This window comes from Lissotriton vulgaris, chromosome 2_1 (assembly GCF_964263255.1).
Source record: "Lissotriton vulgaris chromosome 2_1, aLisVul1.2, whole genome shotgun sequence".
NCBI classification, from domain to species: Eukaryota; Metazoa; Chordata; class Amphibia; order Caudata; family Salamandridae; genus Lissotriton; species Lissotriton vulgaris.
In genome coordinates, this window is record NC_141687.1 from 1,931,097,090 (window position 1) to 1,931,111,552 (window position 14,463).

Below are 14,463 nucleotides of genomic sequence, written 5' to 3' on the forward strand. Positions count from 1 at the left end.
TGACCAGGCCCAATCCACTCTTTGAACTCAACCCACAAGCCATTGCAGTAAACCATATTTTTCCAATTTGACCTGGTTTCCGGTCACTATTTGTCCACGTGTGGAGCTTTGATCTTTTAGGTGCTAGATTTTACGTAACACTTTTTAAACTTGTTCTACTGATGGGATTTTTGTCGTTTTGGTGTCAAATAATTTATCAAAATGTACTTTTTTTAAAGTTCATGTGGGATTTTTTGTTATGTTTTTCAATTTATTACTGTTTGTGTGCAGCTTAAATAGTTTACACAATGCCTCTAAATTAAGCCGGACTACTTTTGTGCCAAGCTATCAGGGGGTTAAGTACAGGTTAATTAAGTGAATATTTTGGTTCACCCTCATGGGAACTGTAGCTGTGGCTTGAACATGGGTCAAGCTCCCTTCAAGCAGCAACTCAGTTTCTCATATACCCAATATAGAATGGGTTGAGTTTCCTATCAAACACTACCAAGAAACCTCAAAGTTGCATTCCCTATTAATAAGATCTTAAAACAGCCTTGTCAAACCTTTAGCAGGAAATGTATTGATGCAAAGTACTGCACTTTCACACCAACCTATAAAATGTATACACATGCTTGCATCTGCCTACTGGATACCACATTCATGTTTCTGATGGCCCCTCTGATATGCCCTGCAAGAATGTACTGGTCTGGCATTGATTTGGGATGGGCACCCGATGCTCCGTGTACATGCTTCCTGTGTGTGGTTTCCATGACCTTTGCAGATTCTTTAGCAACATGATGTCATCATTTGAATGATAATTTCATTCCTCACTGGTGTCTGGCATTGCATGCAAAAACATGGACCATGAACGCATGATAACATTAGTCAAATATATGCATGCACATTTAGGCCATTCCTACTGCCTAGAGTCAAATGACCAGACAAAAGATTTTACAGTAGAAATGATTTAAACCCATTTCTCCACACACATTTTTAATCTTACTTGGATCCCCAGTTTGTTGGTGCCAGGTACTACTACCTGAATGTATTCTTTCCTATCATTTGATCTCTTAGTTTACAATTGCTCGCTATAAAAAATATTCAGAGTCACTCTGCAAAAAGACTTTTCGGCATGCTATGGGACTTCAGACTGTCTTGAACATCATCTCCTGACCCTCACCGAAACACATTCACCTGCTACAACTACTAACAAAGATGTGCAGGTTGTCATCACCTGCTTTCATATATTGCTTACCTCCAACTAAAAAACAGGGTGTGCCTCCCACTGCTGTGGTTTGCTAACTCTTTGTTCAACGTGTGCTCGGTTGCTCAATATGTTCGTCGTCTTACAGATCATGTTTTAGAAATGGCACACATTCCAAAGGTAAATTTTACAAAAATGTGTTATTTTCTTGAAAGGGTTATGAGGACATACACAAACATAATAAATCTATTTGCTGAAGTTTCCTGCAATTGTGGCATATGATATTCTAAAACGATTGCCTGTACTCTTATTCAATAGCTTCTTGGTTCACAAAAAAAGTAATTACCGTGGGTTTTGATTTTGTCGCTACATTAGTAGAAACCACCATTGTCATTAGAGTTCATAGAAAAAATCCTTTACGTTGTGACTGGAGTGCTTACATATGCAAACATTTGAAAATGTGGATATGTAACAGAGGTACATTTCGAAACCGAAAATATAATGTATCAGTGCTGTAACAATTTTCTACATTTTTCTTTTGTTTTCCTGATGAAAACAAATTCACATGACGAAAACTCGTCTCCAATAGATTTGTCAATTCTGATGGTATTCCCTCTCCCTTCTACTCTGAAAAAACTCTTCCCTGAACAAGAGCAAATCTCCGAATTTCTGATTCATTGTGACTCACATGTTTTCGAGGGTTCAAAAACGTTTGCAGGAGTCTGAAATATTTACATGCCCATGTGAAATTTACACACGCGTACAAGCACACCGTATTGGTATGATTGATTTCAGGTGTGAATAAATCTACTTATAAATGTAAATTTGTGTTTTTGTTTAACACAACTTTATTTGCTTCTTCTATTTGACGACCACACATTTGTGTGAATCAGAACCTGAACACTTGATTCAAATTCCTCATATGATGACAGGGCGAAGTGGTACGTTTTGTTAGATGTTATAGTTATAGGTCATTCTTATAGTAATTCATTTTATGATCTTAAGTATATCGGACTTTATAAAACACATTTATAAAATATGCATTTGTTTATTCTATTTGTGATACCAACTGCATCTGGGCTAGTGTTTAAATTATAAAAGTAAAAAAGCAGAGGAAAGAAAAGATTTAGCTCAACTTTGGTTATCATTGCCTAATAGTTTCAAGGAAATATAAACATAATTCAGTTAAAACAGAAATTGCATATTGAGGAAGAGAGGACTTATTCTAGTGTTTCATGAAATTACTTTTCTCTCTGTGCTCATATTGTATGGACAAACACACCATCAATCAACTAATGAGTTAATTGTGATTTGTATGTTTATAAAATCCAAATGAATGGACACCAATACATTAGCTTTGTTAGAAAATAAAGTGTTTATTAAGAAACTATATATACTGAACACCCCCACAGTCTCTGTGATAATGGAAAATCCTATCTTTACAATATGCAACCATAGTCATGGCAAGAAAGGAGTGACATAAATGTTCAAGAAAAGAAAGTTTGAACATGAGGTAATGATTTACAATATAAAAACAGCCTGCAATGCTCAATAATTGTGACCAGCAACATTTAGCAGCCACATATGGCTTCACAATATCTGACTTTATAAACCAAACTACTTGCTTTATCTTTAACAAAGTGTGAGAAATACCCCCTTCATATTTGGCATAATTGCTCGTCTTCTAAAGACATCATCTAACAAATACACCAATCAGATGTGTCTAAAACATTATTGATCTAATCAAAGACGTTTCAGAGGAACTAATTGTGAGTAGATAGAACATGAAAACTCAATAATGTGCTTAATACAAAATTCTCCACTGGTTTAAATAAGTTTTGAACTCTTTATCAAATTGATGAGTAATAACAGATTAAATTTTACTAAAAAAAAAACTAAAAAAAGTGGCAGAAGCATCACGGTCAACTATAAATCACTTCTTCCCCTCTTTAGTTGTTGAATTATGGAGAGTGTCACTGTGCAGTCACACCATATTGTTTGTATTCATAGGATATGACTCAATCGTCTCATACGAACAACATAATTTTAATGTCAGGCAGAAGAATGTTTAATATATCTTAGGTGATTTCCCTGTCCTCTGCTAAGTATTAAAAGCATCGAAATCCCCACCCCATCATTTGGCACCTCTCATTAATTCATTATACATATCACAAAAATTATTGTAAGCCATTACATTTTAAAAATAATCACAAATCTTGCTTTTAAAAAAAGTGGCATATTATGTATCATCCACAGTCCTGTACTTTTCTATGTACAAAACCTTGATTTTTAGCTCAATCTTACCAGTAATCATTTCGCTATCGACCTCCAAGACCCATAGTCCCTGCTTTATGACGTCACGCTAGGTTGACATGGTAACAGGTGATGACACCATTAAAAGGGTGATGTGAAGTCACAGATTCACAAAGAAAACTCAAACACATATTCCAAAACAGTGATAATACGACTAAGATGTCTTTAAACAAGTACAACTATCTTTCATTGTCAAGATTGCTCCTCATAGTGTTGTTTTCTCTTTATTTTGCTGTTGCTGCTGCTGCTGGTTTTGCTGCTGCTGTTCTTGTGCATCCTCTGAACAATTAGAGAGCGTGGGGCAACTGAAGAGAGAACCACCCTGTTATCTTGTGACAGAAAATGTTTCTGTAGTTTAAAAGTACTGTATACAGTCGAGGGGGGGAGAGTTCAGTTCCATGAAAGAAACTTTGATCCAAAAGACCGAGTTTTCCCCCTCCTTTCTGTTGGCACAGCCTACACTTGATACCAAAACAAGGGAACTTTAGGAGTTTAAAAGACGTGGCGTCCTTTGCTGAAATAAACACCGACATCCTGAACATAAATGCCTTGATTAAGAGGTCTGGGATGTCCAGGAAGGCTTATTGAGTTCAACATAATTTCTCTGAAACCTAAGAAAAAAAGAACAAAGGCAAAATAAAGGAAAGAATAAAAACACAAAAATCGATAAAATAAAAGGAAAATAAGTAAATAATCAAGCATGAAAGGGGCAAAGTTAAATAAAAAACAAACTGTACAATTGATATATTATAGACAAATTTGAAAATGAAGCCTCTATATGTAGCACTGTTTGAAAATAAAGTTTGAAATAATTACAGATGGTTGTCCGTTTGTTAAGCAAGCACAAATAGTTCAGTTTCTAAAACAAAATTAGATTCTGATCTTCTATTTCTTCTCTGAGGCCTTCCCAATACTGAAGATTTGATTTCTGTCAGAGCAGACATCCTGCCAATGCTGTTCTCCGATCACGCTTCCAATACAATTTACAAAAATAGTTCTCTAGCTCCTATCCTAATTCAAAAATTATCCCTAAACACACTTTTGCCCACCATAGCATAGTTTGTTCCAGACTCTTGTTCAGTCTCTTGTCTCCTGATGTACATATTCTTCGCATGAATTTAGTTATAATGTTGCGATATGTGCCATCTATACATTTTAAACAGTAATGAAAAATCTATCACAACTTTGCTTAGTAATTTAAAAATACAAATGTTTTGGGGAAAGACTAAACTAAAATAGATCAGTAAATTTAATGATCAGTGTAGGAAAGCCATTTTTCCTTGATTACCCTCAATTATTTTGACTGATGCTGGTGGTTATTGACTCTGAAAATGCCCTGGGCTCTGCTAACCAGGCCCACTGCAAGTGCTTTGTGGAATAAACTTAATGATAATTGGTATAATTCTAATTGGCAAAGACAACCTACCTGTAAGTCCCTCGTATAGGATAGGGCATGTACTTTTATTGATCCCAGTGAACCTAATGCACTTAAGTGTACACTACTGTGGTGTTTAGTGCCATTTTAAAGTCATACCCATATTTGACATTGAAATAAAAACGTCCTTCTTATCATTTAGACGTGGCTCCTAAGGTCTGCAATAGGTGCCCCAATTGTAGGGTGCATTGATATAAAAAGCAGGTACAATATGAAAGATGTTTTATATGCCCTGGCAGGGAAAAACAACCAAGTTTGTTTTTCCTTATTGTAATGCTGCAAGCCCCTAAGGCGGACACAGGGAAGCCTTTATTCTATTTAATAAAGTTATATTTGCATTGGAGCTAGCTAGCAATACCATTCAAAGTATCAAATTAATTGTCATATTAAACTCAAAAACTTCCTGATGTTGAATTTAATATAATTAGTGGAAGAAAGTAGTTTTAGAACTTACTATACCAATGTTTCCTAAAACAGTCATATAGCAGCCTCTTCTTATTAGTCAGCCTTTGACAGCCTGAGACAAACTTCTCCATGAGTAGGTGTGAAGAAGCCTGGGGCTGCAACAATACAGAACACAGAGAAGTTTGCCCTGGAGAGTTCTAGATTCCTAAGATAACAAGTGACCTGAGGGTGAGGTAGGAGCAACCCACCCTATAGGAGAAACCTTCTTCTCTTTGCCGGAACATGTTCCCTGGCTGTATATTTATTTGAGGGAATCATCATTGCACCGCCGACCCAACGATGAGCAGCCCATATGATGAAGCATGACACCTGCAAGGGTGTGTGAGGGCATTACAATCCAACATATGGATTCCCAACACTGACCCCACTCCGGGCTTATTTGGTTCCAGTCCTTCCATGCTCTGTATTCCCTTACCCTGAGGAACAGCGTAATCCCATTTTTTGAAAATCATCATTTACCCTACTTTAAGATACCAATATCGGAGCTTTTTATCAACCTATCATTGTAACTAACATCCAGTGGATGTTTATAATAGGTCCTTTTGCGATTAAAATTCACATACTTGTGTGAGTTCAATCCCACTTGGCGGGTTTGGTTATTTACAGCGAGGCCTGCCTGAAGTTGTCAACAAACGGTTGCTGGGAGATATCTCTTTCCTGAAGAAGGTGGCTGTGATATTATAATGCCCACCGGGATGCGTTGATGCTCTGCTACACCTTAGGAGATACTGAAGTTTCGACAGGAAACAATCGATCAGACACAGACTAATGCTGATTTAATGACATGATATTCTGTCTGATTTGTTCTCCCACTGTGTTTTTTAATGAAGTTGTGTTGGTTTACGTATACTGTATTAATTGCAAGGTTATATGATTAAAGTTTAGGATTCAATTCTAAATGTACATATCAAAATAATTTTTAATGCACAATGTGATGTTTTTTAGAGGGTACATAAAGTATATACTGGCTGAATAAAAGTGTCCCCTTTTTTATTAGTGGAAATATTCTCGCTTATTTTTTATGTGTTTTTCAGTTTTACCTTTATGTTTTGGTGATATGGGTTGTATGGAAATTGAGTGATCGATTGAACCAAAGAGGATTATATTTGACCCTGCAACAATACAGCCATTTGGTGGGAAGAGATTTTCTTCATAGAGTAGCCAGCGAGAGGAAGAGGGCTAGGGAGATAGGCTGGACTTCAAAGGCAGGAGAACAGATTTCACAGGACTCAGCCCAGCCCTCACTTTCTTTATCCCAGCAACATGGGGTCCCCCTAATTAGATTATGAGAGGGGTGGAAAGGGAGTCTAGTCAGTAGTGAACAGCACTTTTGAGTTGGATTACACAGACACCCTTCAAGGAAGGACCTTTTCCATTTTGACATTTGGGAGAATAGTGCAATCTGGTTAAAAATGTGTTACACTTTGCAGAACGTGGTCATAGCATAGTAATGTAGCTTTACCCCCTATTTGTTAAAGTGCCCACCCCACCTCCTTCCAGCCCAGAATGGCATGTAAATATGGACGAGCTGCAGGAACTTCTCAGAACACTGCCTGGAACAAAAGAAGAAGAAGAACCACCCTGCTGGACCCTTGGACTGCACCCCAGAAGGCATGTACTCAAAAAGACTGCATCCACTGCATTCACAGGGTTCCAACAAGAAAAGGGTGTGCCTGACTCAAAAGAAAAGGAGTGGACTCACTGATCAGTAATAGGTACAACAGAGCTGGAAGAAGCAACTTGCCAAACCAAAGAAAGGATCACCCCAACGGATCAGTTACAATTGGACTATGCAGGTGAATTGTGGGAAATTGACTCCTAGTCCACGAGACCCAATACAGAGTCTCTGAACCCTTGGCCTGACTTAGTCGACACCTATTGTCTCCCAAAGGAATTAAGATCCATCAGGATTTCCAAGTTTGGAAACTTTCTGCAAAGTTTTCAAGGAAAACTAAAGGAACAGACCGGCTCGATATCAAGAGACAAGATGGCATTGTTGACTCATGAGTCAGCCTGGCCACACTAGTTTGTCCTGCTGAAAGCTACAGAACTCCTCGCTGTCAATGACAAAGTCTTCCAGTGGCTCACTGAGGCATCTCGCTGTAGCAGGCCCCCATTGTCGAATTAAACTTCGACACCAAACAACTGAAGGCCTAATTGTCTACAGAACAGCTCTAAGAAAAACACTAAGTCCGAAGGTGGTGGTCAGCTGGAAACTTTGACTTTGTCCTGATCCAGCACAACCAAGTTGCTGAGAGTGGTGCTCTAAGCTTTTTGGCTCTAGAATACACAATTCTTTATTTAATTGTTAAAAATACGTATCTCCCTTTACCTACATTAGCTTTTTGTTTATTCTGGTCAAACAATTGAGTCATCCCGTAATATTTTTCAGAAGTTTAACCCATTGCGTAAATTCTTATTACTTTCTGCTGATTTTAGTTTGTAAACCGCTTATTTGTTATATTTTAAATAGTATAGCTTTTCTTTATGAGTACAAACATTATGAATTGAGCTATTGTTGAATTCATATGGCTGCCATTCCATTTTGGTCTCTTTCATGTGAACTGTGTTGATACTATTAGGAAAGCGTTTGCCTCTTATGAGAGAATGCCTTGATCCCGAACTGTTCTTATCATTCTGAGCCTTTTGACTGTGTAGTCCAAAGGTTGTAAATATCTCAGGGATGATATTAAGCCAAGGAGGGGGCTGCAACAGTGAGAGAGGGTTTATCCATTTAGTAGGGCTAGAAGTAGAGGAGAATGCATTTGGAAGGTAGAGGTTAGGTCGCATAGGAGGGGAAGATTTCTGGTTAGTAATGAGAAGAGAAAGAGTGTAAAACAGAAGCCATTTGCATAATTGCAAGTCTATGGGTGACAGTGTTTGTCTGGGGTTGGAGACACAGCACAGTAAATCTGTGATCTGTAGAAAAGCTTCCCGGTTAGGCTATGTATAATATTACACTGCAGAGTCCAAGATTGAGTATCACTCAGGAAGAAACCCACACATGCACGCACAGAAACAAAGACACACGCTCAGAGTTATAGTATGGAGAGACATAACAATATGAAGTTCATTGTAATTGTGGCAAATTAAAAAAATTAAGCAATGTCTGCAACATCAACTTGATGTAAATTAATCTACTATCTCTCCCTTGTATATTCTGTGGACATTTTAGCTTATGCACTATTGGTCTTTTTTGACAAAAGCTGGCAGGCTGGACAAGGGTGAGGTTCCGTGACGATTTGAACCCGTGTTTTCAATATTGTCGGAAATACATAATTTTGGTATCAGCGAACCGCAAATGGTCCATTTAGCATATCCTGGTGTTTTCGCTATGCTACGAGCAAGAGTACTCCTGTTACAAACACATTTCTGATCTACCCATGGCATCCATCTTAGATCATGGCAGCCATTTTGTGTTTCTTGCCCTCACATAGACAATGGATACGCAATGACCTCTGATTACTTCATTTCGATTAAGGACACGTAGGCTTAACTGGAGATTCACCTCTCTAGTGACACGTGCACCTTAGAACAGAACACGCTGTGGCTGCATGACTCGACAAAGGCTGCCTCCTCTGCCTGAGGCCAGTCCTGCTATACTGGTTCTCGTGTTCGTTGGCCTGATCATGATTAGGCGGCCGAAGCTGGTAGCCTTGCCCATTTACGACCCACAAACATCTCTTATCCTGCTTTCCTATCTTCTGCACCTGGCTCTGCTCCTTTCTTTCTGGGCTTTTATTAGGGGGAGGTAACGAAATTTACGATGAGGAGGTCCGGCTCTTGAATGAAATGTTGACATGGAATTGTGATGGAATAGTGGGAACCCCTCTTCGTAATGTTTGACATCAGATATTATCGACGATTCCTGTGCAACGCCAAATATTTATTGTTTAGGACACAAAGGTTTGGGAATGTACTAACATGTGAAGAATTCGCCTGAAGGCCAATATTTAGTATATAAGGAGCAACCCTTCTTGTACAAATCGAACAGGCTCCTAGATTCTGCCCGTGTGTAGTTTCTGTGACTTCTGTGTCCCTGCAGTAATAAACCTTTGGTCTTTGACGCCACCATCGAGAAGCCTGTGTTTCTGTTTATTTGTGCACCGGGACAGGTAGAACTCCGGGGTCTTCGGGTGTTATCCCTGACACCTCTGGATGGAACCAAAAAGTCCAGAACTCCAATTGGCACCCAACGTGGGGCGACGTCATTCGGTACCGGTCCAAAAGCCTGAAGAGTTCGAGAAGCTTCGTGTGAAGATTCCTGAGGGAGCCGCCCCACTTCATCGATCCCGGCATATCGCAAAAGTGGCCTGACATTCTCTTCCACAAGGGTTCCCGTTCAGGACGGCTGCAGTGGTCTGTTGCCTTGACCGTCGCCCTGTCTTGGACCCGAGGTGCAGACCTTAGTACGGCGAGACGAGACGGGTTTCTCCTTGGTGACGTCTTCAGTGCCTCAGTTAAGTATTTAGTGGTTGCTAGTTGGTTACTTCGTAAGGGTTGTTTTAGTCCTTGGTTTGGTTTGGTTTCGTAAGATTATCCCTGGTTGTTCTGGTTACGATAATCTATTGGTTTAGTTTGGGTATCGATACATTGGTTCGCTTTTGGTAGGCCTAAGTTCTTGGTTCGAGTGCACATTCCTGTTTGTGTTTTTGTTCGTTCTGTGTTTCGGATTACAAAATGGTAAGTCGGAAAAATTGTATGTTGTCGTGTTTTGGTTGCAACAGTGATTCCCGGTTGGAGGACTCATGTCTGGTTCCTCCGATTGGAACTCCTCTATATGATCTTTATTGTAAACACGGTGTGGGTCCTATATCTTATAATGAGGTGTGGGTCCGATATACGGAAAAAGACGGTGTCCTTAGTTGGCCACTGCATGGTAGTTTTGAACCTGAAGTCCTTGACAATTTAGAAGTAAAATTGTTTAAGAAGAAAGCCCGGCCGGCAATGTTTGATTCTTTCCGTTACTGGCGAAAAGAATCTAAACAGAGAGAAATTAAAAGGTTAAAGAAAGAACAGAAAGAGCAAGAGTTGACTTTAGAGCAAGCTGCTAAACAGCTGCAAGTCAACGAGTCTGAGAAGGCAATAGAGGTGGCTACTAGAGAGCGTATTTTAGCGATAGACAAGTGCTATCCTGCCTTGCCATCGAGTACAGCTAAGATAGTAGAGGACCCCGAAAGTGATCCTCTGTTGTCTTACTTGTTACAGTCACCTCCACCGTATGCACAAGGTGCTACGGCTCCGCCTTTACCGAATGTTCAATTGCCGGTTGCTGGACAACCTGGTATTCCTGCTCCTGCTCCCCTGAACCAAGCTTCTGTACCTCCTGTGGTCAATGTGAATGTTCCTTCGGCACCCCCTCTTCCAGGGTTGCCGGCTTCTTTGCCTATCGCTGTATCGCTTACACCTGCTGTTTCACAGGCTACCTTGCCTGATACTCCTACTGTTTCTGGTCTATCTGTTCCAACTGCTACTGTATTTTCTACATCTGCTAGTATTATGACTCCGCTTTCTGTTCGTCGAAGAATCACTGATTCTGTCTCTAACATTCTATCTCCCTTCTATAAAACTCTAATTAAAACTCCTACCTCTGACTCTGTACAGAGACGTAGTCAGCTTCCAAGTACTGAAGAACGGGGAATATTAGATTCCACTGCTCTTAGATGGATATCGAAAAGTAGGAGATATAGTACTAGAGATGTATTAGATACATTTATGCAGTGGAAAGAACCAACCCAACGATATGTGTTCGACGAGATGTGCTCCCTTTTACGTGAGGAATTAGAAGAAGATGATTCTGAATCGAATTTAGAAGAATTAATTAATGTCCAGAAAGAGTTTGCTGCTGGTATGATAGTTGGTCAAGATATAAAGGAAGCGATGGAGCTAATTTTAAGCTATAGGAATGATCCATCTCTTCGTTCACCGAGAGATTTAGAGAAACATAGTACGAAGCAAAATCGCCAATATCCAATGAGGGAGGTTCCTCCAATTTGGCGTGAAGCTGTGTAAGCTAATGTAAATCTTGGTATTGCTGCCGCTCCGGCGCAATTCCAAAGAGTGTGGATACACATTCCGTGGAAGCGAGCCGAAGTGCTAGCAGTGAAACAGGCCTTGCCAGATCCGCGTAAAAATCCTGCTGGATATTATAAGGAGTTAGCACAGACAGTTGAGGCTTGTGTGATGAATCTAGCGGACATTGACATGTTATTTGGAAATGTAGTTCCGCAACCAATTTGGGCTAAAATACGTAAAGGGAATCATCCAGTTGCCCTAGGTGGTGATTGGGCAGCTATCATAGCAGCAGATGGTCAGCAAATAGGTGGTTCCAAACCCGAACCTCTAATTGCTAATCTTCCAGGTAGGATAATTGACTTAATGAAGACTCTGATGCCAGCATTGCGCGTTAACTGGGACAAGTTGTCCGCGTGCAGACAGAAGAAAGACGAAAGTGTCTCCGACTTTTTCACAAGGTTCGAAGAGACTTTTGTAGATCACAGTGGTCAGGATATGAGCACAGAAGGAGGACAGAGATTGTTCGTCGATAAATTTGTACACAATCTGCTACCAGAGCTCTGCAATAAATTGAAAGATTCTGAGAGTGCGTGGGCTGTCTCTACAACTGCGCAAATACTTGCCACTGCACAGTATTATGAAAATAGGGATAAAGAGGAGAAAGAGAAGTCAGATAAAAAAACGAAAGATTTAAAGACGAAAGTTCTTTTGCAACAGGCATATCCGCCTCGTATGAATCAGACAAATACACAGCAAGGGTCATATCAAAGGACAGATTATAGTTCACCGAGGCCGCAATATCAATGGAACCAGTGTGCCTACTGTAAGAAAGAGGGTCATTATAAGAATGACTGTCCAGTCTTAGCGCAAAATAATGCTGCAGCAGCTCAGAGAGGTCGTGGTGATTCCATGCACAATTCTAGAGGTTGAGGACGAGGTGCTATGCCTCCGCAAACGAACGATCGCCCTTCTAATCACTTTGATCAGCGAAATGGACAGTCTGCCCAATAGAATAGATCTCAACAGTATCATGTTGAAGACTATCGTGAAGTAGATGAGGGATTTCAACAAACTGAATACTAGGACAGCCATGGACAAAGAGAGGGAGTAGTATCAGTTCCAGTGGATCAGAGTGGGCCTTATGTCGCAGTAGCAACATCAGGTGTAGTCGAACCGTTTCTGTTGGATACTGGTGCAGCAAAAAGTTCTATCATTCATGCGAAACTCCCTGGCGCACCTTTGTCCGGCTTAACAAATGTTTCTGTAGGTTTTTCAGGCGCCCCTGTTTACAACCCCGTGTCTGGTCCTTTGTCTATTTCTGTTGGACCGTGTCAATTGAAGGCACCTCTGATTTTGACGACAGGTTGTAATGAAAATCTGCTTGGTTTAGACTTGTTAAAACGCCTATATGCGACATTGTACTGTTCTCCGTCAGGAGTGCAGCTTACATTGGGTAAAAGAATCACCTCTCCGATGTACTTGTCAATGGATGCACTCCCGCCCAAGCTGCGTTCACTCCCTGATACTCTTTGGGCGACTGGTCCTAACGATGTAGGCCTTTTGGAAATACCACCATATGTAGTTACCTTGAAAGCAAATGTCAAATTTCCACGAATTCCTCAATACAAGATTTCTAGTGAAGGTGAATGTGCGCTTTTATTAATTGTGCAAGATTTGATTAAGAAAGGTGTGGTTGAAGAAACTAGAGGAAATGTCTGTAACAGTCCTGTATTACCGATTTTGAAACGTACTGATCCTTCAAAGCCTCCAGTGTATAGGTTTGTTAAAGATCTCAGAGAGGTTAATAAAATTGTGGTTCCGCAGTTTCCTGTGGTTCCAGACATTACTGCATTGTTAACATTGATTCCTGCTACAGCCACATGGTTTTCAGTTATCGACTTGAAGAATGCCTTTTTCAGCATTCCGATAGCCGAAGAAAGCAGGGATATTTTCGGCTTCTCTCTAGGAGGTCGAAGCTTCAGGTTTAAACGTGCTCCACAAGGCTATTGTGAGAGTCCGTCCATTTACAGTCAGGCATTAAAAAGTCAGTTAGATTCCTTTGTACTTCCTCCTGGTTCGGCCCTAGTGCAGTATGTAGATGATCTTCTAGTGGCTGCCGATGATAAGGAAACTTGCAAAGCAGCTACAATTTCGTTATTGCATCATTTGTCTAATTTGAATCATAAGGTGTCACCTTCAAAAATGCAATACTGCTGCCAAGAAGTGACCTACCTAGGTCATCTCTTGTCAAAGGAGGGAAGAAAGTTGACCCCAGAGAGAATAAAAGCAATTACACAGATGAGTGTTCCCCGCACACAGAGAGAAGTACGTGCCTTTTTAGGTATTACCTCATACTGTAGGCAGTGGATCCCAAATTTTTCTCTTTTGGCAAAACCATTGGTAGCTTTGACTGGGAAAGGTGTTCCGAGTCCGGTGCCATGGTCTGCTGAATGTCAGGAGAGTTTTTCTGAACTACGAAATGCACTATGTTCAGCTCCTGTATTGGGTACACCCGATTACAGTAAACCATTCACGCTCTATGTTCACGAGAGAGAAGGTTGTGCGTTGAGTGTTCTGACATAGAGATTTGGTGATAAACAACGCCCGTGTGCGTATTTTTCATCAACGTTAGATCCGGTAGCTAGAGCGTTACCTAGTTGTTTGAGAGCTACAGCAGCAGCTGCAGCTTCCATTCGACAATCTGCTGGTTTGGTGATGAACAACATGCTAGTGGTCATGGTTCCTCATGCAGTGGATACACTCATGAATCGAACCAAGACGCAACACCTTACTAGTGCTAGATTATCAGGCTATGAGCTGACGTTGTTAGCTAGTCATATTCAAATCAAAAGATGCAATGTATTGAATCCAGCAACATTGTTGCCGACTAATCAGGAGTCGAGTGATTCTGAACCCCATGATTGCTGTTTCAGAACCGAGGAAGAGACAAAAGGACAAATTGATTTAAAAGACACTCCGTTGTCAGAACCAGATGGCACGTTGTATGTTGATGGGTCATGTTTTAAATTGGAGAATGGTGATGTGACTGCCG

General features: G+C 40.3%; 1 protein-coding gene across 5 annotated transcripts in view; it reads right to left on the reverse strand.

Moving 5' to 3' along the window:
* Positions 1-14,463, reverse strand: part of NTRK3 (neurotrophic receptor tyrosine kinase 3) — a 1,577,634-nt gene that overhangs the window by 264,841 nt on the left and 1,298,330 nt on the right. For 2 of the 5 annotated variants that reach the window (XM_086958119.1, XM_086958118.1), the window contains exon 13: positions 2,540-4,107. The exons of the other annotated variants lie outside the window; for them this stretch is intronic. In XM_086958119.1, coding sequence (XP_086814245.1) covers positions 3,989-4,107 — 119 coding nt within the window. In that variant the 3' untranslated portion in view covers positions 2,540-3,988. Of the gene's footprint in view, positions 1-2,539; positions 4,108-14,463 lie in introns of those variants that run through there. 5 annotated transcript variants of the gene reach the window in all.